The 27276-nt window shown below is 38.3% G+C and overlaps 1 protein-coding gene across 4 annotated transcripts in view; it reads left to right on the forward strand.

Moving 5' to 3' along the window:
- EDA (ectodysplasin A) overlaps nucleotides 1-27276 on the forward strand; it is a 371558-nt gene that overhangs the window by 271195 nt on the left and 73087 nt on the right. Inside the window, exons 3-4 of one of the 4 annotated variants that reach the window (XM_079910469.1) lie at nucleotides 17867-17965; nucleotides 18729-18879. The exons of the other annotated variants lie outside the window; for them this stretch is intronic. Coding sequence (XP_079766595.1) covers nucleotides 17867-17958 — 92 coding nt within the window. The 3' untranslated portion in view covers nucleotides 17959-17965; nucleotides 18729-18879. Of the gene's footprint in view, nucleotides 1-17866; nucleotides 17966-18728; nucleotides 18880-27276 lie in introns of those variants that run through there. 4 annotated transcript variants of the gene reach the window in all.

Raw genomic sequence — 27276 nt, forward strand, 5'->3', positions numbered from 1 at the left:
TGTCACTGTTGGTGTCAGCTACCATGCCTCTAGAACTCATCTGTAAGTTCCTTGAGGGCAGGGATTCATTTCTCTTTGTAAAGCTCCAGAATCTAGCCTAGTATCTAGCAAATTGTTGGTGTTTGTAATGTAAGTTGGTAATGTTGATTGCCCCTTCAGCTGGGTTATGATGTGCCCTGAAAACCATCCCTATTGAAGGTGAAACAGATTTGAGTTAACTAACAATGCATTTTGTGGGGCATAACAAAATGTTGAGCTAGCTCCTGGGCAGGGTCTTTGAATCGCTCTATTTTAACATCATTCTGTCAGTTGACAGAATGCTACCTCTTTAGAGTAGGAGTTTGTAGAATGCATAGCTATGGGCTGTTGTAAAGCCATCTGGATTCAAAGACAGCACGTGGCTGGCTAAATCTGCCAAAGATATATGTTCTGGAGGGTTACAAAGCAATATGACTTTATGAAGGTGAAAATCAGATTTTTTTAAAGCTGACATTTGTCAGTGTAAGTAAGGGCCAGCGATGGAAGCAGTTCCAGACCGCATGAGCAATTGAAGCAATGGGGCCAGGACTTTGTCATTTGGAACAAAAAGAGGTAAAACTGGATGAAGTCTGAAAAAGAGCTCAGAAGAAGGACCTGTAATAAAAGAGAGTCAGAAATAAGTTGGCTGTTTTTAGTCAATGGAGGTGGCAGCTTTGAGCCCTTCAATTGAGAAATGGACCAGCGGGGCCATTCTCTAGAGCAGATACTTTGCATACAATTCATGACCAAGTTCAAGCCTAGGAAATGTGGTCCATGAAGTAATAGGCACCCATTATTCATATACTGCTTGCTGCCAGTTTCCTGGAAGTCTTCAGAAAGCTATGTAGAAACTGAGAACTGAGAATCAAGGTCCCTTTCCTCTCCTTATCATCTTACTCTTTGATGCATGTGGGTCTTTCCACCTTTGACTCTTCCCCTGAACTATTCCCAGTACCACAAAATCTTTCATATTCCCTGATTGCTAAGGAAGAGAAAAGAGAGGTGGTAAGAGCAATATCACCTTCTGTAGTGGGCATGGTCTTCCCTTCCTCTCCACAGGGGAGGTCCAATAGCTTCTAAAGTTTACGTCTTCATCTGGCCTTCCAAGTTTTCTCGTAAAGAAGGCAGCTTCCTTCACTCTCCCAAACCACTTTATCTGGATCTGGCTACTAGCATCTCTGCTATTGATTTTCCTTACAGTGTTTATTCTGTTTTGATACAAAATAGTTTTTCCCTCTGTTGAAGGCCAAAGCATATCATTAATTTTTAGTACTTCTTATCTAATTTCCTCCTGGTCTGATACTCTTGTCAGTCACTAGACACTAGTCACTGTGTGCCAGTGCCTAACTTCTCATACAATCCCAGATATTTTCTTTAAACAGTATAGCAGGGAGGAATCCAAGAGCCCCTTAGAGTTAGGAGAATAGAATGCTTGGGGGTTCTGGGATTTGATTAGATTTCCAACCTTTCACCTGGGAGGCTATAGCACCACTTCTTTAGATGTGGTGGGTGCTCCAGTGATTTAGAGGGTGACAAGCCAATCCAAATCTCCTTTACTTTTGAACCATTCCTCTTACTCTGCTGAGTGTATGGTATATTTATTCAAAACATTCTTCAAATATTTACTGAGAAAATACAGCAGTTTCTATAATACTAGAATGAAAATGCCATAAGGATAATCGTGTTTATTTACTTTTACATCCTCATTGCCCAGGAAAGGACCCGGCGCATAGTAGACCCTCAATAAATATTTCTTGTTGCCCTCAAAAAGCTTAACTTCCAGTGTAAAGAGACAGATAATAAACAAAATTGGTGGTGGTAAGTGTTGTGGAGAAAAATATACCAGGGCAAGAGGGAGAGAACGTGATGAAGTGTGCTGTAAGGTGATCAGGGAAGGTCCCTCTAATAAGGGAACATCTGAGAAGAGACCTGAATGAAATGAAGGTGTGAGCCATGTGAATATCTGGACCGGGTGCAGGGAAAGAAGGAGAGAAGAAGCAGTAAATACAAATGCTCTGAAGTAGAAGAATGCTTGATATGTTCCAGAAAGATCAGTGTGGCTGGGAGCAGAGTGAGCAAGAAGGAGAAGGAAGCAGATGAGATCAGAGGGGGGAAAATCAAACTTAGAGCCTTGTTGTAGGCCAAGCTAAGGACTCTGACCTTCACCCTGCATGAGATGGGGAACCATTGGAGAATTTTGAGCAGAGGCATGACAGGGCCTGACTTATGTTGTAAGAGAATCCCTCTGGCTACTGTAGGGAGAAAGAACAGAAGCAGAAAGATGTGTAGTGGAGTGTAACAATAACCCAGGTGAGAGATGATTGTAGTTTAGACCAGGATGGAGGCAATGGGGGTGGGTGGGGAGGAGTGGTCAGATTGTGGGCAGATCTTTGAAGGAATAGCTGACAAGATTTGGAGGTTCACTAGATAAGGGGTATGAAAGAGAAAACCAAGGACGACCCCACAGTTTTGAACCTAAGGAACTAGACTAGTGGATTTGCCATTTCTGAGACGGAGAAACAGGAGAAGAGGAATGTAAAGGGATGTAAAGAAGGAATCAAGAATTCAGTTAGGCATGCTAAGTTTGAGGTGTCTACTAGGCACTAAGTATATATGTTAAAGAGGCAGCTGGGTATATAAATCTACACCGTATATCAAGACAACGTGTCTCAAGACAATGAGCTGACTCTTAAAAGAATAAAGAACTTCTCATTGAAGAAGTGAGTCAGTCTGTAAACCATATGAACAGAGTAAGAGGTTGGATGGGATAGGTAAATCAGAGGGGGGTGAGTTAAGGACAAAAAAAAAGCCTATTAGGTGTTGTTTCTAAATCCACAAGTTACTTGATATATTATAATAAAAAGTTAGCTATCCAGGGACTTCCCTGGTGGCGCAGTGGTTAAGAATCCGCCTGCCAATGCAGGGTACACGGGTTCGAGCCCGGGTCTGGGAAGATCCCACATGCCGCGGAGCAACTAAGCCCGTGTGCCACAACTACTGAGCCTGTGCTCTAGAGCCCACGAGCCACAACTACTGAAGCCCGCACACCTAGAGCCCCTGCTCCGCAAAAAGAGAAGCCACAGCGATGAGAAGCCCGCACACTGCAACGAAGAGTAGCCCCCGCTCACCACTAGAGAAAGACCGTGTGCAGCAATGAAGACCCAACACAGCCAAAAATAAATAAATAAATTTATTTAAAAAAAAATTTACCTATGCAGCTCAGGTTTGCATCACAAATATCAAAAAAAAAAAAGTCATTTACCTTGAACATTTAAGAGCCTGACAGGGATTTCAGGAAGAAAACATTTTTCAAAGGTCAAAAATAGAGATAAGTTTAAAAAGAGAGCAGGAAAATCAGTTCTAATTCCTTGTATAATTTTTGATGTTACTATCCTTTAATTTCACTTCTCAAAACTTTATTTTATTGTCATTTAACAAGACTTCTAGGCACTACCAGAAGTATAAAGATGAATAAGACCCTCAGAGAAGCTTACATTTTAAGGAGGGAGCAGATACATTTATTGGCAACAGGTAAAAATTAAGCAAAGGTAGGGTGAAGCTGAGTCCTAGAGTTTTACCTTACACAGTACATAGAAGACACTCAAACATTTGTTAAATGAATAACCAAACAAGAAAATGGACAGGGGGTGGAAGGAGTCTAGATTTTTTTCTGTCTAGGAACTATAGGCATTAAGCTTGATGATCTTCACTAATCCCTGTGGGAGAAAAAAAGTCTTAACAAATGGTTCATTTACACTTAGGAAAAGCAAGGGACGTCGGGATCCTTAAGAGCCTGCATAGGTTCACCAAGAATAAATCAGACTGTTTTCCTGTTTTCACCAGACTGCTAAACTAGTTGCTTAGGGGCATAACATAGACATAGTCTACCTTTTTTTAATTTATATTTTATTGAGGTATAGTTGATTTACAATGTTGTGTTAGTTTCAGGTGTACAGCAAAGTGATCTAGTTTTATATATATATATGTGATATTTATACACATATATAAATAATATTTATACACACACATATGTATATACTCTTTTGCAGATTCTTTTCCCATATAGGTTATTACAAAATATTCAGTATAGGGCTTCCCTGGTGGCGCAGTGGTTGAGAGTCCGCCTGCCGATGCAGGGGACACGGGTTCGTGCCCTGGTCCGGGAAGATCCCACATGCCGCGGAGTGGCTGGACCCGTGAGCCATGGCCGCTGAGCCTGCGCGTCCGGAGCCTGTGCTCTGCAACGGGAGAGGCCACAACAGTGAGAGGCCCGCGTACCGAAAAAAAAAAAAAAATTCAGTATAGTTCCCTGTGCTATACAGTAAGTCCTTGTCTTTTATCTATGTTATGTATACATAGTAGTGTGTATATGTTACTCCCAAATTCCTAATTTATCCCTCCCCCCACATTTCCCCTTTGGCAACCATAACACACAGTCGATCTTGCCTTAAAAAAATGTCAGTGGCTATATCCAGGTCATACCCAATCTTTCTGACCCACCATTCAAGAAATGATTGGATTCATCTCATTTTATTCCTTTGGATCATTCTATAAATGAAGGCATTGACTAGGAAGCGGGAGTTCCAAACACAGGGTTAGTTTTCCTCCAGTATAAATCGTGGCACTTTATAACTTAAAGAAAATGCGTGAGATCTTTTTCTTTACTACATCTCTATCTTAAATTTACTGCTCCTGTTTTGAGTTGGCCAAAAGTAATTGATATCAGCTTTAAGTTCATTTTTGCTAATTATATGAGGCCTTTCGCTTATTGTTGTTCTGCAAGGAAAGCACGATCCCTTCATTGAAGGTGTTGTGAGTCACGACAGTTACAAAAATCTGTGCCAGGATTTCCTGCTGAGATCCATCTTTGTGATATGTTTCTGAAATAATAATAGTTCTAGGTGGCTTGCTTAAACATCTCTTGCTGGGTACTCCAGAAATCTGCAGAACGTAATTTTCTAGTTAGAATGAAATGTAGAATATATTCAGAGGGTCAGGAGGTCTTAGAAGCAGATAAGTGAATCCAGAATTTCCACAGAGATAGTGTCCATATTTTATAAATATTATTGTAAAACCATCTGTTCTCTTCTGTAGGAGCATTTTCAGAAATCAAGCACAATATTAATATCTCTCCATACCTACCATCCCCCCATATTTCTGTCCTAGTAAGAGAATAAAAATAAAAGTGCAGCATTGTGTAATAGAAAAGGTATTAGATTGAGTCACAATTTCTGGATCCTGATCCTGATGTTACTGCCACCTTATCAGGCATGTGACCTTAGAGGAGTGACATCCCTCTGAGCCTCAGTTTCCTTAGCTATAAATGGGAATAATTAGGCTTGCTTACCTAATGCAGTCATTGTAATAATCAAAAGTGTTAATGTATGCAAAAGCTTCAGAAGTTAGCAGCTATTAGTAAATTCTGTCTGGAAAATGAACATAGTAGCATGGTCTCCGAGGCATTTTAGGCACTCATATTCATTAATTTATGAATAACCACTCTAATGTCTACAGAGGTACTCTCTTTCAGACAGACTGTCCTTTTTTGTACTCACGGATACTATCGAAGCCCATAGAAAGAAGACTCCAAGCCTCAAGTTATGGCCTACCTCATCACAAGAAATGATCACATCTGTACACTTCCATGTCACTCTCTTACTCTGGCTGGCTGGCTGTGTATATGTGTCTCTTTTTGCAGTATCTCTTCTTTGTAGTTTTCTTTACCTTTGGACAGATCAAGAAAAACTTAGTATTCATTTTTGGTATAATTAAAGAGTAAAGGGAAAAAACAAATAAGATTGAAATATATCCTTTGTCCTTCGTTTCTTAAAAATAATAATGGAATAAGACTTAGCCAGCATTAAGTTGATACAGATGAAAATGAAAGACTATGATCTCAGAGAAACAGACTTCTGCCTATACAAATATTAACTAGAGTTAAGAAGTGCCCTCATTCTAGTACTGCTCTTGTATTTACTGCTTTTTAGTGAGCCATCACTGTGCTATTATCAAATGAGAGAGATGAAAATCGTTTTGAGAACAGATGGAGTGTCAAGGGCTTGTTCACAAGACAAAATTAAAGGTTTTGTGGGTTTACCATGTGTGTAGACTTGAAGAGGATTGTTGATTTCAGCTGTGCATTCCCCAAGGTTGCCTACTGGTCATGGAAGCCAACAGCTTAAGTACCTACAGCACAACACTCTGGAGCCCTCTGCCTTTTCATCTTGTCTATCTTTCTGTGAATGTGGTTTTTGTTCCACAGGCTGCCGGATTGTAGTTCTTCTTGCTTCTGCTGTCTGCCCTCTGGTGGATGAGGCTATCTAAGAGGCTTGTGTAAGTTTCCTGATGTGAGGGACTGGTGCTGGGTAGAGCTGACTGTTGCTGTGGTGGGCAGAGCTCAGTAAAACTTTAATCCGCTTGACTGTTGATGGGTGGGGCTGGCTTCCCTCCCTGTTGGTTATTAAGTTAGTTCTTCTTGTTTCTGCTGTCTGCCCTCAACGATGTGATATTTTGATACACATATACATTGTGAAATAGTTACCACAATCAAGCTAATTAACATTTCCATCACCTGACATAATTCCCCTTTTTTTGTGGTGAGAACACCTAGTCTCGTAGCAAATTTCAGGTATAGAATAGAGTATTATTAACTATAGTCACCATGCTATGCATTCGCTCTTCAGAACTTACTCACCTGCGTAACTGAATCTTTGTACCATTTGATCAACAACCCCCCCCCACCATTTCCTCTACCCCCAAGCTCCTGGCAACCACCTCTTCTGTGTGTGTGTGTGTGTGTGTTTATCACATTTTCTTTCTTCATTCATCTGTTGATGGATACTTACATTGTTTCCGTATCTTGGCTATTGAGAGTAATGCTGCAATGAATATGAGAGTACAGATATCTCTTCAAGATACTAATTTCATTTCCTTTGTATATACACTCAGAAGTAGGATTGCTGGATCATATGGCATTTCTATTTTTAATTTTTGAGGAACATGCACTCTGTTTTGCATAATGGCTATACTGATTTACATTCCTGTCAACAATGTACAAGGGGTCCCTTTTCTCCCCACCCTCATCAACACTTGTTGTCTCTTGTCCTTTTGATAATAGGACATCCTAACAGATATGAGGTGACATCTCATTGTGATTTTTGACTTACATTTCCTTGATAATTAGTAATGTTGAGCATCTTCTCATATATCAGTTAGCTATTTGTATGTCTTCATTAGAAAACCATCTATTCAGATCCTGTGCCCATATTTTAATCAGGTATGTATGTATGTGTGTATGTATGTATGTATTTGCTGTTGGGTTGTTTGAATTCCTTACATATTTTGGATACTAACCCCTTATCAAATATGTGGTTTGCAAATATTTTCTCCCATTCTATAGGTGGTGTCTTCACTCTGTTGATTGTTTCCTTTTTCGTGCGGAAGATTTTAGTTTGATGCTATCCCACTTGTCTTGTTTTTGTTGCCTGTGGGGTTTTTTTTAATAAATTTATTTTATTTATTTATTTATTTTTGGCTTCATTGGGTCTTCATTCCTGTGCCTGGCCTTCTCATTGCGGTAGCTTCTCTTGTTGCAGAGCACAGGCCCTAGGTGCGTGGACCTCAGTAGTTGTAGCACACGGGCTCAGTAGTTGTGCCTCGTGGGCTCTAGAATACAGGCTCAGTAGTTGTGGCTCACGGGCTTAGTTGCTCCGCAGCATGTGGGATCTTCCCGGACTAGGGCTCACACCTTTGTCCCCTGCATTGGCAGGCGGATTCTTAACCTCTGCGCCACTAGGGAAGCTCTGCCTGTGGTTTTGAGGTCATATCCAAAAACTCATTGCCCAGACCAATGTCAAGAAGTTTTTCCCCTGTATTTTCTTCTAGTAGTTTTACAATTCCACATCTGTATTTAAGTCTTTAATCCAGTTTGAGGGGTTTTGTTGTATATGCTATGAGATAAGGGTCCAATTTCATTCTTCTGCATGTGATGTCCAGTTTTCCCAGCACCACTTATTGAAGAGACTATTCTTTCTCCCTTCTGTGCTCTTGGCACCCTTGTCGAAAATCAATAGCCCATAAATGCGTGGATTTATCTCCGAGCTCTCTATTCTGTTCCATTGGTCTATATGCCTTCTTTTTTGCCAGGCCCATACTGTTTTGAGTACTATAAATTTGTAATGTACTTTGAAATCAGTACATGTAGTGCCTCCAGCTTTGTTCTTTTTGCTTAAGATTGCTTGGGCTATTTGGGGTCTTTTGTGGTTCCATATAAATTTTATGATTGTTTTTTTCTATTTCTGTGGAAAATGTCATTGGAGTTTTGATAGGGATTGTATTGAATCTAAAAATGGATTTGGGTAATATGGACATTTTAACAATACCAATTCTTCTAATCCATTTTTTGTGTGTCTTTTTCAATTTCTTTCATCAGTGTTTTGTACTTTTTAGTGTACAGCTATTTCACTTCCTTGGCTAAATTTATTCATAAGTATTTCATTCTTTTTGATGCTATTGTAAATGGGATCTTTGTCTTGATTTCTTTTTTTGGATAATTCCTTGTTAGTGTGTAGAAACACAATTGATTTTTGTATTTTTATTTTGTATCCTGCAACTTTACTGAACTCGTTTATTATTTCTAACAGGTTTTTGGTGGAGTCTAGGGTTTTCTATATATAGGAACATACCATCTGCAAACAGAATCAATTTTTCTTTTTTCTTTACAATTTGGATGTCTTTTATTTCTTTTTCTTGCCTAATTGCTCTGACTATAGGACTTCAAGTACTGCGTTGAGAATGGCCATCCTATCTTGTTCCTGATCTTAGAGGAAAGGCTTTCAACTTTTCACTGTTAAATATGATTTTAGCTGTGGGCTTGTTGTATATGGCCCTTATTAAGTTGAGATGCATTCCTTCTATACCTAATTTGTGAAGAGTTTTTTTATCAGAAAAGATGTTGACTTTTGTCAAATGCTTTCTGCATCTTTAGAGATGATCATATGATTTTTATCTTTCATTCTGTTAATGTGATGTATCACATTTGAGAATATAAGTTGTTTCACCCATTTTTGGATATTAATCCAACTTTCTAGTAAAATTAAACATTAGAATACCTTTGATACAGTTTTGGGAATTTATCCTACATGTATAACAACACTACATAGGTCAAATATATATAAGGATGTTTATTATAGCACTGTTTTAGTGGCAAGAGAGGGATAACCCTAATCTCTATGAATAAGGAAAAGGTTGATTGACTAAATTGTGACATAGCCATAATATTGAATATTATACAGGTATTAAAAGGAATGAGTTAGAGTTTTATAGATGCATCTGAAAGAATAGGCATATTCTTTTGCTGCAAGTTTCAGAGTAATATGTATAATACTATCACATTTTCATTGAAAAGGGAAAGATTTTTACCATATGACCCAGCAATCCCACTACTGGGCATATATCCTGAGAAAACCATAGGTCAAAAAGATACATGCACCACAGTGTTCATTGCAGCACTATTTACAATAGCCAGGACATGGAAGCAACCTAAATGTACATCGACAGATGAATGGATGAAGAAGATGTGGCACATATATACAATGGAATATTACTCAGCCATAAAAAGGAACGAAGTTGAGTTATTTGTAATGAAGTGGATGGACCTAGAGAGTGTCATACAGAGTGAAGTAAGTCAGAAAGAGAAAAACCAATACCATATGCTAATGCATATATATGGAATCTAAAAAAAAACGGTACTGATGAACCTAGTAGCAGGGCAGGAATAAAGACACAGATGTAGAGAACAGACTTGAGGACACAGGGAGGGAGGGGAAGCTGGGACAAAGTGAGAGAGTAGCATTGATGTATATACGCTACCAAATATAAAATGGATGGCTAGTGGGCCATCAGCAAGGAGATCAGCTCAATGCTTTGTGACGACCTAGAGGGGTTGGATAGGGAGGGTGGGAGGGAGGCTCAAAAGGGAGGGGATATGGGGATATATGTATACATATAGCTGATTCACTTTGTTGTGCAGCAGAAACTAACACAATGTTACAAAGCAATTATATTCCAATAAAGATGTAAAAAAAGAGACAAAGATTTTTAAACCCTAAGAATGTTTATAACTATATAGTTATAGCTATAGATATATAATTACGTAGAAACAGTGGTGGGAAGCAGAGGCACCAAGTGAATTAATGATTACCTCAGGTAGAAGGAAGTTGGATAGGAAAGCGAGAACTGTTTAGTGATTGTTTGTACAGTTCTGAATTGTTTGACTTGTTACAGTAAGCTTGTGCTACTGTAATTTATTTTTTAAATGTAACAGGAAAAATTGTATAAAATGGGGAGAAAAATGGACTGGAAGGGGCATGAGGGAGACAAAGAAGGCAGTTAGAAGGCTGATGCAATGATACACATAAGAGATGGCGGTGGCTAGATTAACATAGCTGCAATGGAGACTGACGTAGACAGATTTAGTTAGTAGGTAGAAAAAATTAAGTGAAAAAATTTTAATTTTTAATTAAAAAATTAAAAATTTGACTGAGGGGAGAAAAAGAGGAGCCAAGGAAGCCACCCAGGTTTCTGGCAAGGTGCTGTACTATTTACTGCGATAATGATCCGAGTAGGAAAATGAGTGTTTTTAGACAGGTCAAGTGTCAGGTCCCTATGGGCAATTCAAGAGGAGAAAACCTATAAACAGTTGGAGATATGTATCTGAAGCTCAGGAAAAATATCTGGTCTGGAAATATAGATATGGAGATCATGAGCTATGTTAAGACTCTCTCAGTTACAGGTGACAGATAGCTGGCCTAAACTGGATTAAGGGGTTTTTTTTTGTTTTCTGGTTTTGTTTTGTTTTAAAGAGGGCATAGGATTTATTGGCTCATTTCTAACTATAAAGTCTCTGACAAAGTTGTCTTAAAACATGGCTTCATCTTGGAGCTCAAATGATGTCATCAGGACTTTCTCAGTTCTGCTTCCCTTTATATTGGCCTTATTCTTCAGGCAGGTTCTCCCTATAAGGTGGCAGAAATAGCTACTAGCAGCTCTAGGCTTACATTTTACCAATTTAGCAAGCCTAATGGAAGAAGTGTGTCTTGTCCATCCATTGAATTCAGTAAGAAGTTTGTTGTTGGCAACACTGGTCAGGGAAGTCTGAGTAAAGTAATAGGGGCCGAAGGATTGAGAATCAAGTCACAAGAGTAAGTAGAAAATAGCAAATATAAATGAAAGGGAGGGAGAGAATAGCTAGAGATTTATTAACCATCTACTCTGTGCAAGGCACTGTATTATATTGCACCCAGGGATACACAAATGGGTAAGATAAGGTTCCTTAGTTCTGGAAGCACATTGTTTTCATAAGAGAGAACCTTATAAATACTTTCCAGAGGCGATAAGTACTTATATGGAGGTTTGATAAGATTGCAGTGGAAGCACAGGGAAAGGGGCCACAGAATGGCCAAATATATTAAATACATCTCCAAGGAGAAGTGCACAATGGCTGGCACATACTAGGCATGCATATATGAATGAATGAAGTGACATTTGAATTGGATTTTGGAGGATGAATGAGACTTTGATGAAGAAAAGTAGAAGGTGCATTTCTGACAAAGGAAGCAGCAGGTGCAAAGCTAACCAATCCCCTGCATTTTTTGGCTCTCCTCTTGGCTTAGGAAACCTGATATGTAACATAGGAGACTTGGAGGAAGGACTGAGGGAAGCCAGAACCTTTGAGCAGAGAAAGTGTGACTAGAGCCCAGAACCACCTCAGGGCTTTCCAATGCTCACTCAAGCATTTGATCAATGGTATTTTAATCCCAAATTATTTTGGCATCTTACCCATCTTACTGCATCTCTCCCCTACCCTCCATACACTTGAGAAGTAAATATTAGCAAGGCAAATATAATTCTTCCTTGTTTACTAAAGGTAAGACATGTATGATTGTTCTTAACTTTGGTAGCAGTTTTAATTTTCCTGATCTTCTACTTCCTAATCTCTGGTGCAAAGTAGCACCATTTAGACCCTCAGTGTAATTTAGAAACAGTGACTGATCCGATCCTACTCTCTTTCTTGTTGAGGACTTCAAACTGACTTAGAAGACATAGATCCCATGCCATTAACATGTTGAGAACTTTAGTGAAAGCTATTTTTGAAATGGTGACATACCAAGGATGCTTTGCTGTGGGCTTATGAATCTTAGCTGCATTTTACCACTGCTTCCAGTATACACCCCCTTTAATGAACTTAGTACTGTGATGCATTAGGTCAGTTGTTTAGGGTGTAGCCTCACTGCAGTTCTATATACCCCAACTCAGGGGTCTAACCAATCTGTGCTATTTGGCAAGTGGTATACTAGGAAGAAGGTGACTTTGTGCAGATCTATTCTCCCTATAGCAAAACAACTCATGGGCCTGGCCTGCTGCCAGAAAGTTAGTAGTGTCATCTTTATAAATGAAATTCAGCTCATCATTATCTTACATTATGCCAGAAGAGCGGGAAGAAGATTGACTTGGTAATTCACTATGTTTTGATCCTAATCTGTTTAGAAATATGATTTCTTAAAAAGGAAGTGGAAAAAGAATGTGTTTCTCATGATAGCTTCATGGTATCTGCTGAGAGGATGTTCAGTTATTGTAAATACAGCAATTTGATTCCTCGAATTTCAGATATGTTTCATCACTCTTTAAAAAAAGACTACACTGAAATGATCAAATTTTAAAGTATGAATTGCATAGCTTCCAAAGATGAAATTTTATATTTCAGGTCACACATTTAAATCTCTATTTTGTTCAAAAGAAGCAACAAATTTCTTACCGGAGTCATAAAGTCATTGATCCATAATAGTACATTATCTTTGCAAGTCATCTCCAAAGCTCTTTAAAAGCACATGTTTACATTGTCACCTATTTAAAGGAGAAGGGAGTATATTTGTGGTACAAATATTTTATCTCAGAGGTTGTTTTCAAGTTTCAGTTCAGCGGTTTGAATATAATCTGTTCTTCCTACCCCCTAGCATAGTATGCAAAATCCAGAAGCTATCAGAAACAAAACCCAAACGTAGTACAGTAAAGCTCCAGGTGCCTGGAAGAAATCATATATACAAGAAAGAAATACTCTATTGATATCAAGATGCAACCTTTCTGACCCTTGGTTTCTCTCTCTCAGATAGCTTGGGGTAAGGAAAGAGCATAGAATTTAAAGCCACATATACCTGATTTAAAATTTAAAATCACAGAGACCTAATTTCAAATTCTAGCTCTACTACTTTTAGCTTTGTGGCCTTGGTCAAGTCATATAACCTAAGTTTTCTCATGACCTAAATATAGTAATAATACTTCCTTCCTTTAATGCTAAAAGGACTAAAGATAAAGTAAAATGCCTAACTCAATGCTGGCACTTACAGATGCTCAATAGTTAGTAATTATTAGTGTCAACTGTAAAATGAGAATAGTACTAATCCATCTATTTCTCAAGTTTGGGGTAGAAAAATGAGAATGCTTTTTATCAAATATCACAATCTCTTAGCCACTTTTATAGTTGAGAGAAGAAGCTATCCTGTTTATTTCACAGGATTGTGATGATCAAAGAGATAATACATGCTAAAGCACTTAGAAAAATATAAAGCTGTGTTAAAGATTCAGGTAGAGTATTTGTTTTCAATAAGGTTTGTCTTAAGAGTGCTCTTTTTCTTCTCCCACCAATGAATTAAGAATTAAAAATTGGATATCACAAGCTGCTATTACTACTGATAGTTTAAGTTACATCTGCTTTTGTCCATCTTGGAGAAATATACACAATGTGAGTTTTGTAAACAAAATATAATTATTCTCAATATACCCTGATAAGTCAGAGCTCTTTTATTTAGCAACCTCCAAAATCCAGAACACAACCTAAAACCCCAAAAGGAGAGATAATGAAACCCAATGATCTGGGAACAAAATCTCAATCCACTGAGGCCTCTTACTCTACACCTGTGAGAGAAGGGTGGCAACAACCTCACTAAGCCTTTTGGTTTAGCATTGTATATAAAATAAAGGTTACTGGGCCTCCCTGGTGACGCAGTGGTTGAGAGTCCGCCTGCCGATGCAGGGGACACGGGTTCGTGCCCCGGTCCGGGAAGATCCCACATGCCACGGGGCGGCTGGGCCCGTGAGCCATGGCCGCTGAGCCTGCGCGTCCGGAGCCTGTGCTCCACAACGGGAGAGGCCACAACAGTGAGAGGCCCGCGTACCACAAAAAATAAAATAAAGGTTACTTACTGATGTACTGAGTTTAGTTGTCTGATGACCAATGAGAATGGGAAAAGGGGTCTACCAGATGTGAGAAAACTGATACCCTAAGAAGGCACAGTTAGCAGCATGAAGAAAATAAGAATTCTAAAAACGGAATAACCAGAAAAGTGAAGTCACTTGGGACTATTAATGTAGGGGTTCAAACTTCCCTGCATGCCTTGGTAAGACACTGAGCACCTCACTGTATGGTCCAATAGGGGATTTTCATAGTGATGCTTATCCTGTAATAGACAACTCTAACATGACAAGACGGGGAAGTCTCAAAATATATTAGAAAGTTTTCTGCCAGATCTCAAAGTTTGCTGTCAGTGGAGTAAGCTTTAGTTACCCAGAAAACTCACTTCTGTGGAACCTCTTATGTGGTGCCAAGTAAGTGAGGTGTTCACTGTGCATGAAGCCGCCAAGTGAGGACTGTATAGCATTGTAATTGAAAAGAAATCTGAAGGACAGTATTCAACCAACTCTACTAGTAGCCATCTTAAAGATTATATGTTCTAAAATATTTCATACGAGTTTAAAAAATCTTGAATAACAACCAAATATGCTAAACATAAAAAAATGACCCAAGGCATAATTTAATAATTCCTGATGCAAGGTATACATCAGAATCTTAGGACCTTAAGAATATCATTTATGGGCTTCCCTGGTGGCGCAGTCGTTGAGAGTCCACCTGCCAATGCAGGAGACATGGGTTCGTGCCCCGGTCCGGGAAGATCCCACATGCCGCAGAGCGGCTGGGCCCATGAGTCATGGCTGCTGAGCCTGCGCGTCCAGAGCCTCTGCTTCGCAACGGGAGAGGCCACAACAGTGAGAGGCCCGCGTACCGCAAAAAAAAAAAAAAAAGAATATCATTTATGAATATCAATTATTGGTCAAAACAACATGTAAATGTTAATGATTGGACTGAATCTGATCTGGACTGACGTCCTGAGCTCTGCACTTGCTGGTCCTCTAACTTGTAGCAAGTCAGCCTCCATGTCATTACACAGGATTGCTGTAAGGGTCAAACAAAAATGATGTATATGCAGATATTATATAAACTATACAGTGATGTACAGATATGAATTGTTACTTCTCATAAAAGTTGAACACATAAAGCAACATAGTTTATAAGAGTTTATTGGTTTGGGGATTTCAAAGAAATAGGGAATTCCAAGAAAATGAAAGGTCTACTTATGCTTAGTGTATCGTATAACATTGGCATGGTGGCAACCATAGCAGCAATGTAAGTGGTCTTACCTTTTTCACCAGATCTTGCTGGTTACGGCCTCTTGATTTTACTAAATCAATCCCCTTCCTGGACTACCTTCTTACTTCCTTCTAATCCTTATCCATCCTTTCAGGATCCAGTTCTAAAGCTTCATGGCTTTAATGAACCTCCAGCCAGATAGCTTTATCTCCTTAGTTTACATTCTTCCATGTACATGCTTGAAACACTTACATTTTCTAGATCTCTTTCATGTACTTCTCTCATCTTCCCAGCTAGATGATAAGTCACAAGAGGTTAGGGATTCCTTCTACCTCAGCATGGCAACTAGCTAGGACAAGCAAACAGTCAAGTAGTTAATGAATGTTTGCAGATTGAAAGAAAACATACTACAGGTCCATGCTAAAGCATTCCCCTCTTTGAATCGAGAAAACTGCATTAGAAAGATCTTAAGAGACAGGCAGTGGACAATACACATATCTGTGAAGCCACAGGAGTTGTATATAATAACAAATACTTGGTAAGTCATTGAGAGATTGAGGGAAGGAGTTGTTATAAAAATTTGTTCATGAGAGAGCAACTTGTGGGTCCTTTCCAGTTCTATTCCTGCACAAACAGCTTCTTCAAAGGGCAATTCTGGGCAATGTACACAATGTTCCATTCTCAAAGTTAAACAAAAATGAAGAAATAAAAATTACATTGTATATATTTATTATTTCACCTTTCATTCACCAAATTAGATTACTTCTCTGACTACTGTGGTATATAGTGTGGCGGATCTTGACCTTTTATCAGCGTAATTCAGAGCTTGAATAGACATGCGAGACTCCCTTCCTGGGGTCCCTGGAGTTCTACGCATTTTTCTAGCATGCTGGCTATAACTAGGTTCCTTTCTTTCCTGCTCAAGAAAACCTATCAGAATGCAAATGAGAGTGGCACTATTACAGAAACACCATTAAATCTATTCCAGTTTTTATTTAAGTAAATCATTACTTCAGTACTTAGCAGCAAAGCATTAGCAACACACTTTAATACCTGAGCTGTAAATCACTGGAGCAATAAAACAGTCCTTGGTTTTGTGTTTAGGGACCTGGGTTCAAGTTGCAGGTCTGCTACTTACTTGCTATGAAACTTTGTGAACATGCATATTAATCTTTCAGCCTCAGTTCCTATAAAGTGGCATAATGGTAATACCTACTTCACTGGATTACTGCGAGGATTAAATATAGTGTGATTTGAAAAGCGCTTTTCAAAATGTAAAGTCCTGAGCAAATCTGAGTTCTGTATCCCCATATGCACCTGTGTAATTCCCCCTTTCTTCATTACCAGGCCCCTGGCTTAGGCCTTAAACTTCCTACTGCTGTTTCTCATTCCTAACTTTATATAAATTCCTCAGCCCCTCTTCCTTCAGAATCAGTCCCTTGTAGCTGATCCAGCTACCAATCCCAGATTCATGTTTTTCCATTAGAACCAGCTATGCTAAGCCCTAACTCCTAGAGGTTATTTTTTACTGTGCTCATAGGGATGAATTTAATGCAGTCTAGGACAGAAAAATAACTCTATTTTAGAATTTTCCATCTTTCCCCCACTCTCAGAGAATGCTTTCATATACACCAAAAGTCAAGTTTTTGTCTTACCTCGCCAGTACCTCCAGTATATACCTGCACATAGCCCAGTGCAGAAAGACAATTTAAGGGATGCAGAGGAAAGAGACTGACCACCAAGAACCGGACAAGGGTGGAGAGTTTGGGAACACAGGACCCAAGTTCTCTAGATGTGTTGGCATTGCCAAAATTTGTATGGGAACCTTTATCAGTAGGGCCTGGCTTTACTCACTGCTACTGTTCAAAGCTTTAACTGCACATGGTGCAGCCCAGTAGAGCAAAGTAAGACTGGAAAACTAGAACCAACTGCCACTCACAACGTTTCTGGGGCCTCCACGAGCAACACCATCCCTACCAGTTGCTCTTCCTACTGGTTCTAACCCATACTGGAACTCTCTCTGGCTGATCTCTGTCTGCCTGCTCCCTCATCCGCTATATAGCTGTTTCATTTCGGTAAGAATTGTGAATTCCTAGATCTCTACCCAAAAGAAACTGTTACGTGTATACAATAGTAGATTTAGACAAGAATATGCAGACAAAAATATAACAACCTAAATGCCCATCAACAAGATAGTGTATGGATAAACTGTGATATACTCATACAATGAAATATTAGACAGCAGTCAAACCAATGAACTCTAGCAACACTTAGAGGTATGGATGAATCTTACCAATGTATTTTAAGCTTATAAAAAGTAAGTTCCTTATGTTGAAGTTGTCACAAAAAAACCTATATATGTTCTAGGTATATATCCAAAGGAAACGAAATCCCTATCTCGAAGAGCTATCTGCACCCCCATATTTACAGCAGCACTGTTTACAATAGCCAAGACATAGAAACAACGTAAGTGTCCAGCAACGGATGAATGAAGAAAGAAAATGTGGTGTATATATGTATGTGTATACACACACACACACATATATGTATATATAATGGAATATTATTCAGCCATAAAATAGAAAGAAATCTTGCCATTTGCAGCAGCATGGATGGACCTTGAGGGCATTATGCTAAGTGAAATGAGTCAGACAGAGAAAGACAAGTACTGTATAATCTCACTCATATTTGGAATCTAAGAAAACCAAATTCAAAGAAACAGAGAAGAGATTGGCCAGAGGCCATGGCTAGGTAGTGGGGGAAATGGGTGAAGGTGGTCAAGAGGTACAAACTTCCAGTTACAAGATAAATAAATCCTGGGGATTTAATGCACAGCATAGTGACTATAGTTAACAATGTTGTGTTGTGTTGTGTATTTGAAAATTGCTAAGAGTAGATCTTAAAAGTTCTCATCACAAGAAGAAAAATTGTAATTGTGGAGATGGATGTTTACTAAACATTGTGGTAATTATTTCATACTTTATACATATATCAAATCATTGTATTGTACACCTTAACTGAATACAATGTTATATGTCAATTATACCTCAATAAAACCGGAAAAAATTGAAAAACCCGTGTATGTATTAAATGCAATTAAGAAACAAGTCACCTTGGGCCTATAATAATGACAAACCTAATTGAATACTGAAAAAAAAGTAATTCCCAAAATATTAAACACAGCCTAATAATTTTTATATGAAGTTATAAACAGCTAATTCTCTTTTAGGAGTTCATATCAACGTGATGCAATTATATGAGAAGGAGATTGAGGAAATGATGAACACAAGGTTTGGGATAAAGGATGGAGGAAAGAGGTAGGGAAATGAGAATAAGAAGGAAACATGTAATCAGATGTATGTTGTTTACAAAGTCCTAGCTTTTGTTTTGGGTGATTAGTTCCCAGGTGCTTATTACATTGTTTTTAAAAACTAAATAAATAAAGATACACATAGCCAATGTGAATTAAGATATACTGTAAATGTAAAATACCTAGCAGATTTCAGACTTAGTACTCAAAAAAGCAATATTTTGGATATATTGAGTTAAAGTGTAACATTAATTTCACCTGTTTTTTTTTTTACTTTTGTAAAATGGCTAATAGAAATTTTAAATTATATATGTGGCTCAAATTTGTGGCTTACATTTCTATTGGACACTGGTGGTATAAGAATTCTGTAGCACTAGTCTTTATATTATAACCAGCTGTTTTCAGAATTAAAGCTATTTAGTTTGTCTTTTTTGGCTTAATAATTCTGATTTATTTTATTTTTGGCTTCTGAAACCTCAGTTGAAAGTTTTAATGAGTACAAGAGCAACACGTGCTCCTTCTAAAATCAAGTTAAAGCATTAGAGGAATTTATGATGTAACACAGGGAAAGTAACACCACACCTCAGTTCCCAGACGTAGCCACTATTAACAATTAAGTATTATAGAATTTCTAGATATATGTGTTTTTAAGGTTTTAAAATGTGAGCGTCAAAGTTATGCCTCTTCTTTTTCCCTTTCTCTGACACCAGAGAAGCAATGGAGGGTCATGGCTTGATGTCCGTGCCAAGCAGAGAGCTAAAGCTGCAATTCCCACCCCTGGAGTTACAATACTCTATTGTTAGCTGGATTTTGGATTTCTTCTCCTGGCCAAGACTCCTTCTCCTCCCCCAGAGAAGTGCCATTTGGCATATATTTATACTAAAAGCTAAAGTGAACTGAAATTAATGTTTCAAGAATTTCCTAATACCCCTGGAAAAAACGTCAGAGTCCCAGTGGGATATTGTAAAACGAGAACTAAGAATCACTGTTTCAGTGTATCGATCTCCAACAAAGTACCTGATCATTTCTCCCAGTGGCTATGAAGCAGGATTCTGATAGGCATGTAATGATCTGGAGAAAACAAGATGAATCCATTTTTCTTTAATCATAGATTTCTCTCTATTCTTAGGAAACAGTTTAATGGAGGTAGTTATAAGGGGAAAAAAGAATCCAAAGGTCAGACTTAGTTGGATTATGTGTGTGATCTTGAAAATATTCTTTCCAGATTGCCTAAGGCACTATATAAAAATCATTGATAAAGGAATAAGGGGGTTTTTTTTCCCCTAGGTTAGGCTAAGTGCCATGGAGATTACAGAAGCTATCTTCTTTCTTCACATTATTGATTGACAAGTTCAAAGATTTTGGATGCATTTCTTGGAACAAACATCAAATAATTTGACATTTTTCCTCGTTGTCCATTCAATGAAATAAATTCATTCAACATCATATTCTTAGGAAACATACCAATGAATTTTTAAATCATATTCTGTATAATTCCAGTCCTTGCATTTGTTGAGACCTGCATGAGAAAAATAAATGCAAACTGCACTCCTACTGCTGTGCTGATTAGGATCTCTTTCCTCTCCCTTTTACAGTGAAATGGCAGGCTTGAACTAGGCATTCCAATCAAGACTTTTCTGAAATTCTCTCTGTCATTGTTCAGAGCCATCCTATCTACCCTCCAGCGCATTATCATTTTTCTTCTAACCTGACTCTCTTTACTCCTCAATTCAAATTTATTTGTTTCTTTATTGGTCACTTACTTGGTTTTGTCTTGCCGCCTCCTCCCATTACATTGGCAGTTCCGTGAAGTAAGAGACCATGTCTAGGTCTAATTCCAAAGTAATACAATGCACATGTTCAGAAAATGCTTAACAACAAAATTATTACCTAGAACCCATGTGCCCGAAACCCTGTCTGAGTTTGTCTTATGCTATTCATGCCTTGTTTAAAAGCCGTAAGTGCACATAAAATAGTGCACTTGTTCAGATATCACAAAAAGATAAATTGGAGTTAGAAACACAAATGGACAACTTGTGAGAGTTCTTTATGTTAATGGCCTATTTATATATTTTTCACATTTTTAATTTGCTTTTGCTATATAGAAATGCTTCCTGTTTATGGAGCACTGTGTGATCTAGTTTATTGAATAGAATGGTAGATTAGGCAGAGCATTGGTTGAAAATAGATTTAGTATTCAGATCTAGTTCAGCCACTAACAAGCTATGGGACTTGGGTGGATCAAACCTCTGTTTAATTTCTTGGGCAAGGGAAAGTGATGGCCTAACACCCATCCTGATCACCTCACAAGGATATTAACAGGATCAGTACATCAGAAATATATCAGAAAGTGCTTTGTAAATTAAACACCATGTAAATATGAGGTTCTTAAGATGTGATTTTATTTGCAATTCCAATGTTCAGAAGAACATTCATTTCCTGTTGGCTTCTTTTGTAGTTTGCAGATATAGTGACAAGGTACTTTGACCTTTATCAGTATAGTCAAAACTGCCAGCCTTTAGACACAGATGGAATTTATTTGAGAAAATGATAGTAGCTCACTTTTATCTTTTTAAAAAATTAAAATAGAACATGTTATTAAAATAGCTAAACATAGTAATATACATATATTACATATGATAACGTTCATAGCAAAATCCCAACGCACCTAAGTAATACATTGTTCACTAATCATTGACTGTTATAATCCTCATTTTTTAAAAAGCAGCTTAAATTGAGATATAATTCACATACTATATAATTCATCCATTTAACGTGTACAACCAGGTAGTTTTTAAAATGTTCACAAAGTTGCACAACAACCGCCAAAATCAATTTTAAAACATTTTTAACACCACAAAAGAAACCCTTAGCTGTCATTCCCCAACTCCTCCATGCCCTCTCTCAGCCCTAGGCAACCACTAATCCACTTTCTATCTCAATAGATATACCTGTTATGGACATTTCATATCAGTGGACTCATAAAGTATGTGGTCCTTTGTGTTCGACTTTCTCTAAGCATAATGTTTGCAAAGTTCATCCATTTTGTAGCATGTATAAAGACTTCATTCCTTTTTTATTGTGGTAAAATATATATAACATATAATTTACCATCTTAACTTTTTTTTTTTTTGCGGTACGCAGGCCTCTCACTGTTGTGGCCTCTCCCGTTGCGGAGCACAGGCTCCAGACGCGCAGGCTAAGCGGCCATGGCTCACGGGCCTAGCCGCTCCACGTCATGTGGGATCCTCCCGGACCGGGGCACGAACCCGTGTCCCCTGCATCGGCAGGCGGACTCTCAACCACTGCGCCACCAGGGAAGCCCCTAACCATTTTTAAGGATACAATTCAGTGGCATAAAGTACATTAACAATGTTGTGCAACCATCACCATTCTGTATTTCCAAAACTTTTTCATCCTCTCAAAGAGAAACTCTGTATTCATTAAACTACTACTCCCCCTTCTCCACTCCCACCAGTACCTGGTAACCACTATTTTTTCTGTCTCTGTGAATTTGACAACTCTAGGTACCTCATATAAATGGAATATTTGTCCTTTTGTATCTGGCTTGTTTCAATTAGCATAGTGACTTCAAAGTTCATCCATGTTGAATCATATATCAGTACTTCATTCCTTTTATGGATGAATAATATTCCATTGCGTGGATATACCATATTTTATCCATTCATCAGTTGATGGACACTTGAGTTGATTACACTCTGGGTTGTTATGAATAATGCTGCTATGAGCATCCACGCACACGTTTTTAATGAAAATGTGTTTTCAGCTTTCTTAAGTACATACCCAGAAGTAGAATTTCTGGGTCAAGTGGTAACTCAATGTTTTAGCTTTTAAGAACCTTCAGACTGTTTTCCAAAGCAGCTGCACCATTTTATACTCCCACTAGAGTATATTAGGGTTCCAATTTCTCTATATCCTCATCAACACTTGTTATTATCTGCCTTTTTGTTTATAGCCATCTATAGTGGGTGTGAGGTGATCTCTCACTGTTTTTTTTTTTAAATTATAGTTGATTTACAAAATTGTTTTACTTTCAGGTATACAGCAAAGTGATTCAGTTATATATATTTTTCAAGTTATTTTCCATTATAGTTTATTACAAGATATTGAATATAGCTTTCTGTGCTAAACAGTATTTACTTTTTTATTTTTTGGCCGTGCTGCGTGGCATGTAGGGTCTTAGTTCTCCGACCAGGGATCCAACCTGTGCCCCCTGCAGTGGAAGCACAGAGTCTTAACCACTGGACCTCCAAGGAAGTCCCTGTACTAAGCAGTAAATCCTTGTTCCTTATCCAGTTTATGTAGTTTGTTGATCTCATACTCCTAATTTATCCCTCCCCCCTTTCCCCTTTGTTAACCATAAGTTTGTTTTCTATGTCTATGAATCTGTTTCTGTATAGATTCATTTATATTATTTTTCAGATTCCACATATAAGTGATATAATATTTGTCTTTGTCTGACTTACTTCACTAAGTATAATATTCTCTAGGTCCATCCATGTTGCTGCAAATGGCAATATTTCATTCTTTCTTATGGCTGAGTATTATTAGATTGTGTGTGTGTGACATCTTCTTAAGCTAATCATCTGTCGATGGGCACTTGGGTTGTTTCCATATCTTGGCTATTGTAAATAGTGCTGCTATGAACATTGGGGTACTTGTATCTTTTCGAATCAGAGTTTTCATTTTTTCCAGATATATACCCAGGAGTGGGATTGCTGGATCATATGGTAGCTCTATTTTTAATTTTTTAAGGAACCTCCATATTGTTTTCCATAGTGGCTGCACCAATTTACATTCCCACCAACAGTGTAGGAGGGTTCCCTCTCTCCACACCCTCTCCAGCATTTATTATTTGTAGACTTTTTGATGATAATCATTCTGACCAGTGTGAGGCGATGCCTCATTGTGGTTTTGATTTGCATTTCTCCAATAATTAGTGATGTTGAGCATCTTTTCATGTGCTTATTGGCTATTTGTATATCATCTTTGGAGAAATGTCTATGCCGATACTTTGCCCATTTTTCAAGTGGGTTGACTTTTTAATACTGACTTTTTATATATTCTGGATTCAATTCTCATAAGTTATATCATTTGCAAATATTTTCTCCCATTCTGTGGGTAGTCTTTTTACTTTCTTGTTGGTATCATTCATAGCACAGAAGTTTTTAATTTTTATGAAGTCCAATTTATCTATTTTTTCTTTTGTCATTTGTGTTCCTCATTTTTTTAATTGCTTTTGTTACAACTTAGAAAAGAAAAATCCAGGATATGTTTTGACTCCCCATGTGATTTGATATTCGGTCACAGTACAAGTATCTCTTTTTTTACTATGATTTTAGGTCTTCGTAGCGTTTTTGACAATGGTAATCTACCTTTACCATCTTAGTTTTTCTGCAGAACTGGTTGTCTAAACCACGAGACAAGGAGTCAGTATTTACTCTCCTTCACCGTTCTGTAAGGACTGATCCTTCCTGTCTTGTTGTTGCCAGAAATAGAGTGAGATTATAGTTGTATAGATATATCTGTGCCTTAACATGTAACCAACCTATAGGTGTCTCAATAATTGACTGAATTTTGCCTTCAAAGACCTACTATAGTAAATATCCTGTAACACTTAACTATGACGTTAGCTGTTAGTCTCTTGCAATATGTGCTTTTTCTGATGAGCTTAGTTACAGAAAAGCTCAGCAAAAGAACTTGTCTGAGCTGATTTCTTTATGAGATCAAATTTCTGCCAGAATAAAACTCTTACACATTTAAAGAAAAAAAACTTGGATGACTTTCAGCTGTGAAATTATATTAATTTTAAGCAGAGTTGAAATTATTGCATAAAAATTATTGCATCCCTACTATGTTTCCAGCCCTGTGCTAGGCATTCTAATCTTCATATCATCCCTGCACATGAAATAGAGGTTATTTTCCTTTTACATGCATATTTTACATCAACCTCAGGGATGTTAAATAATTTGAGCAGAAGTTACTGGTGGTGAGAAAAATAAGAACAAAAATAAAGTCTTCCTTGTCTTAGTTTGCTCCTCTGGGCAGGTGTTCATTTTGCCTTTTTGATGTTTCTAGACCTAATCTTAAAGTATTCATATTGATCTTCTTTTGCCTGAATCTTGAGCAGGCTGGGCTTTCTTTAGAGCTGCTTGGCTGGAAGGTTTTTCTAGCCATAAGCATTCCACTGGGGTTACAGGGCATCAGCTTGCCTTACTGTCTCTGGGTGGAAAAAGCTAAAACTGAATTTTTTTTTTTTTTTTGCGGTACATGGGCCTCTCACTGTTGTGTTGTGGCCTCTCCCGTTGTGGAGCACAGGCTCCGGACGCGCAGGCTCAACGGCCATGGCTCACGGGCCCAGCCGCTCCGTGGCATGTGGGATCTTCCTGGATCGGGGCACGAACCCGTGTCCCCTGCATCGGCAGGCAGACTCTCAACCACTGTGCCACCAGGAAAGCCCTAAAACTGAATTTTTTGAATGAAAGTTTAAAATCTTAGTAAAGCCACACGATGTAGACCCACCAGCAAACTGCTGTTTTGGTGATGTCCATCTCTCTTTACCACTAAATCCTTTTAGGTTGGTTGGATAGAATGTTGGACATTATTGCCAGTGATGTACAGTATCATTAATATACCATTAAAACTCAAAATTTAAGTTCAATTCTCCCATTTCTACACCAGAAAAACAATCTTGTACTATAGAAACAAATCTGTACTATAAAATAGAAGAGAATTGAGCATGAAATATTCAGGTTGCATTGAAATTTTTTTAAGTTTTTATTGTTTTTTTCCTTTCTTCGAGCATCTTGGGCTTCTACTCTGGAGACTAGAGATATTAAGTAATTATAAATATCAGGGTAAAATGAGCATATCAATCTTGTCTGTTCTAAATGAATTATGGCTCTTTGTCCCATAAGCTGTAGCATACATAAGCACAGAGATTGAATTTAAGTCATGGGAGAAGCAGGAAACAGAAGCATGGTCAAACGGGAGAAATATTAGATGAATATAGATATAACTGTCAGATTGGTCATGTTCTCTAGAAGCTTTTTCAGAGTTGTTGAGCACCAACTTTGGGCCCTCACTTTATGTGCATTATGTCATTGAATTTTCACAACAATCTTGTAAATTGGGCATTATTCCCATTTTACAGATGAACAAACTGTAGCTCAAAAAGATTATGTAATTTTCCCAAAGCCATACAGCTAGTTAGTGTCAAATGCAAGAATTGATCTCCAAGGTCTTTTTGACTCCAAAGTTCTTTCAACTGTGCTGCCTCCAAGTGACTTAGCGGGCTCAGACACTTGCTTTTTCCCTGTAATATCCAATGCTGTAATCACTGTGGTACTAGTAATGCAGCAGCATCTGAAGCGTACTGATTTTGGGGGGAGAGGAGTGTTTAAGGACAGAAAATGGCATCTAAGACAGGAGTTGTAAAATGAAGATATGGGCCTCTTCTGAAATGATGAATTTTAAATTGTATCCTTTATAGCAAGAATCCCAACAAGTAAAAGTCACTAGTACTTAGAGTTGGAAACGTGAGTATAGAAAAATGTTGCTGCCATTACTTTTGAGACTTAAAGCAGCTGCTATTGCAACCTCCTATGGGACCCTACTTCTACCACCGTTTTAATTTTACTTAACAGTAACTGTGAATGTCATATCTTGTTTTATATATACAAGGAGCCAAAGTTTCCCTGCCACTCACATCTTTTCCCCCGCAAAACACAAAGAACTTTACAAACCCACAAAGGATCATTGTATAGAAAGAGAACTTGGGGGCTTCCCTGATGGCGCAGTGGTTGAGAGTCCACCTGCCGATGCAGGGGACACGGGTTCGTGCCCCAGTCTGGGAAGATTCCACATGCTGCGGAGCGGCTGGGCCCGTGAGCCATGGCCACTGAGCCTGCGCGTCCGGAGCCTGTGCTCCGCAACGGGAGAGGCCACAACAGTGAGAGCCCTGCGTACCGCAGGAAAAAAAAAAAAAAAAAGAAAGAGAACTTGGGCCACACCAAGAGTAATCAGTTTAATATTCCACAAATTTCCAGTGAAATTAGGAAAGGTATTTTGCATGGCTTTCCAAACCTAGTAAATCTCCACCTCTTTAAGTTTTCCCAGATACTCTTTCACTGTGGTTTATTCCTTAAATCATTACTGCTATCAGAAATCCCCTTAGATATTAAAAAATCCATTTTTGAGGATGTTGTGTGCTCTGCCGATTTTTTTCTTAAAAAAGAAATTAAGAGGACTTACATTATTGCCAAGGTGAAGAAACTCCATTTCTTCTAGGTCCTCCCTCTTTCAACCCAAAACTCCTGAACATAACACAACAAATAAGACTGAAAGGTGGAAAGAGCAAGGCAGAATGCCTCAGAACTTAAGAAACAGTACAGCAGTGGGCTCCTTTGGTTTCCTTTTTGCCTCCTGTATATCCCAGACAAGGCAC

The sequence above is a fragment of the Stenella coeruleoalba genome, assembly GCF_951394435.1.
Source record: "Stenella coeruleoalba genome assembly, chromosome: X".
Taxonomy (NCBI): domain Eukaryota; kingdom Metazoa; phylum Chordata; class Mammalia; order Artiodactyla; family Delphinidae; genus Stenella; species Stenella coeruleoalba.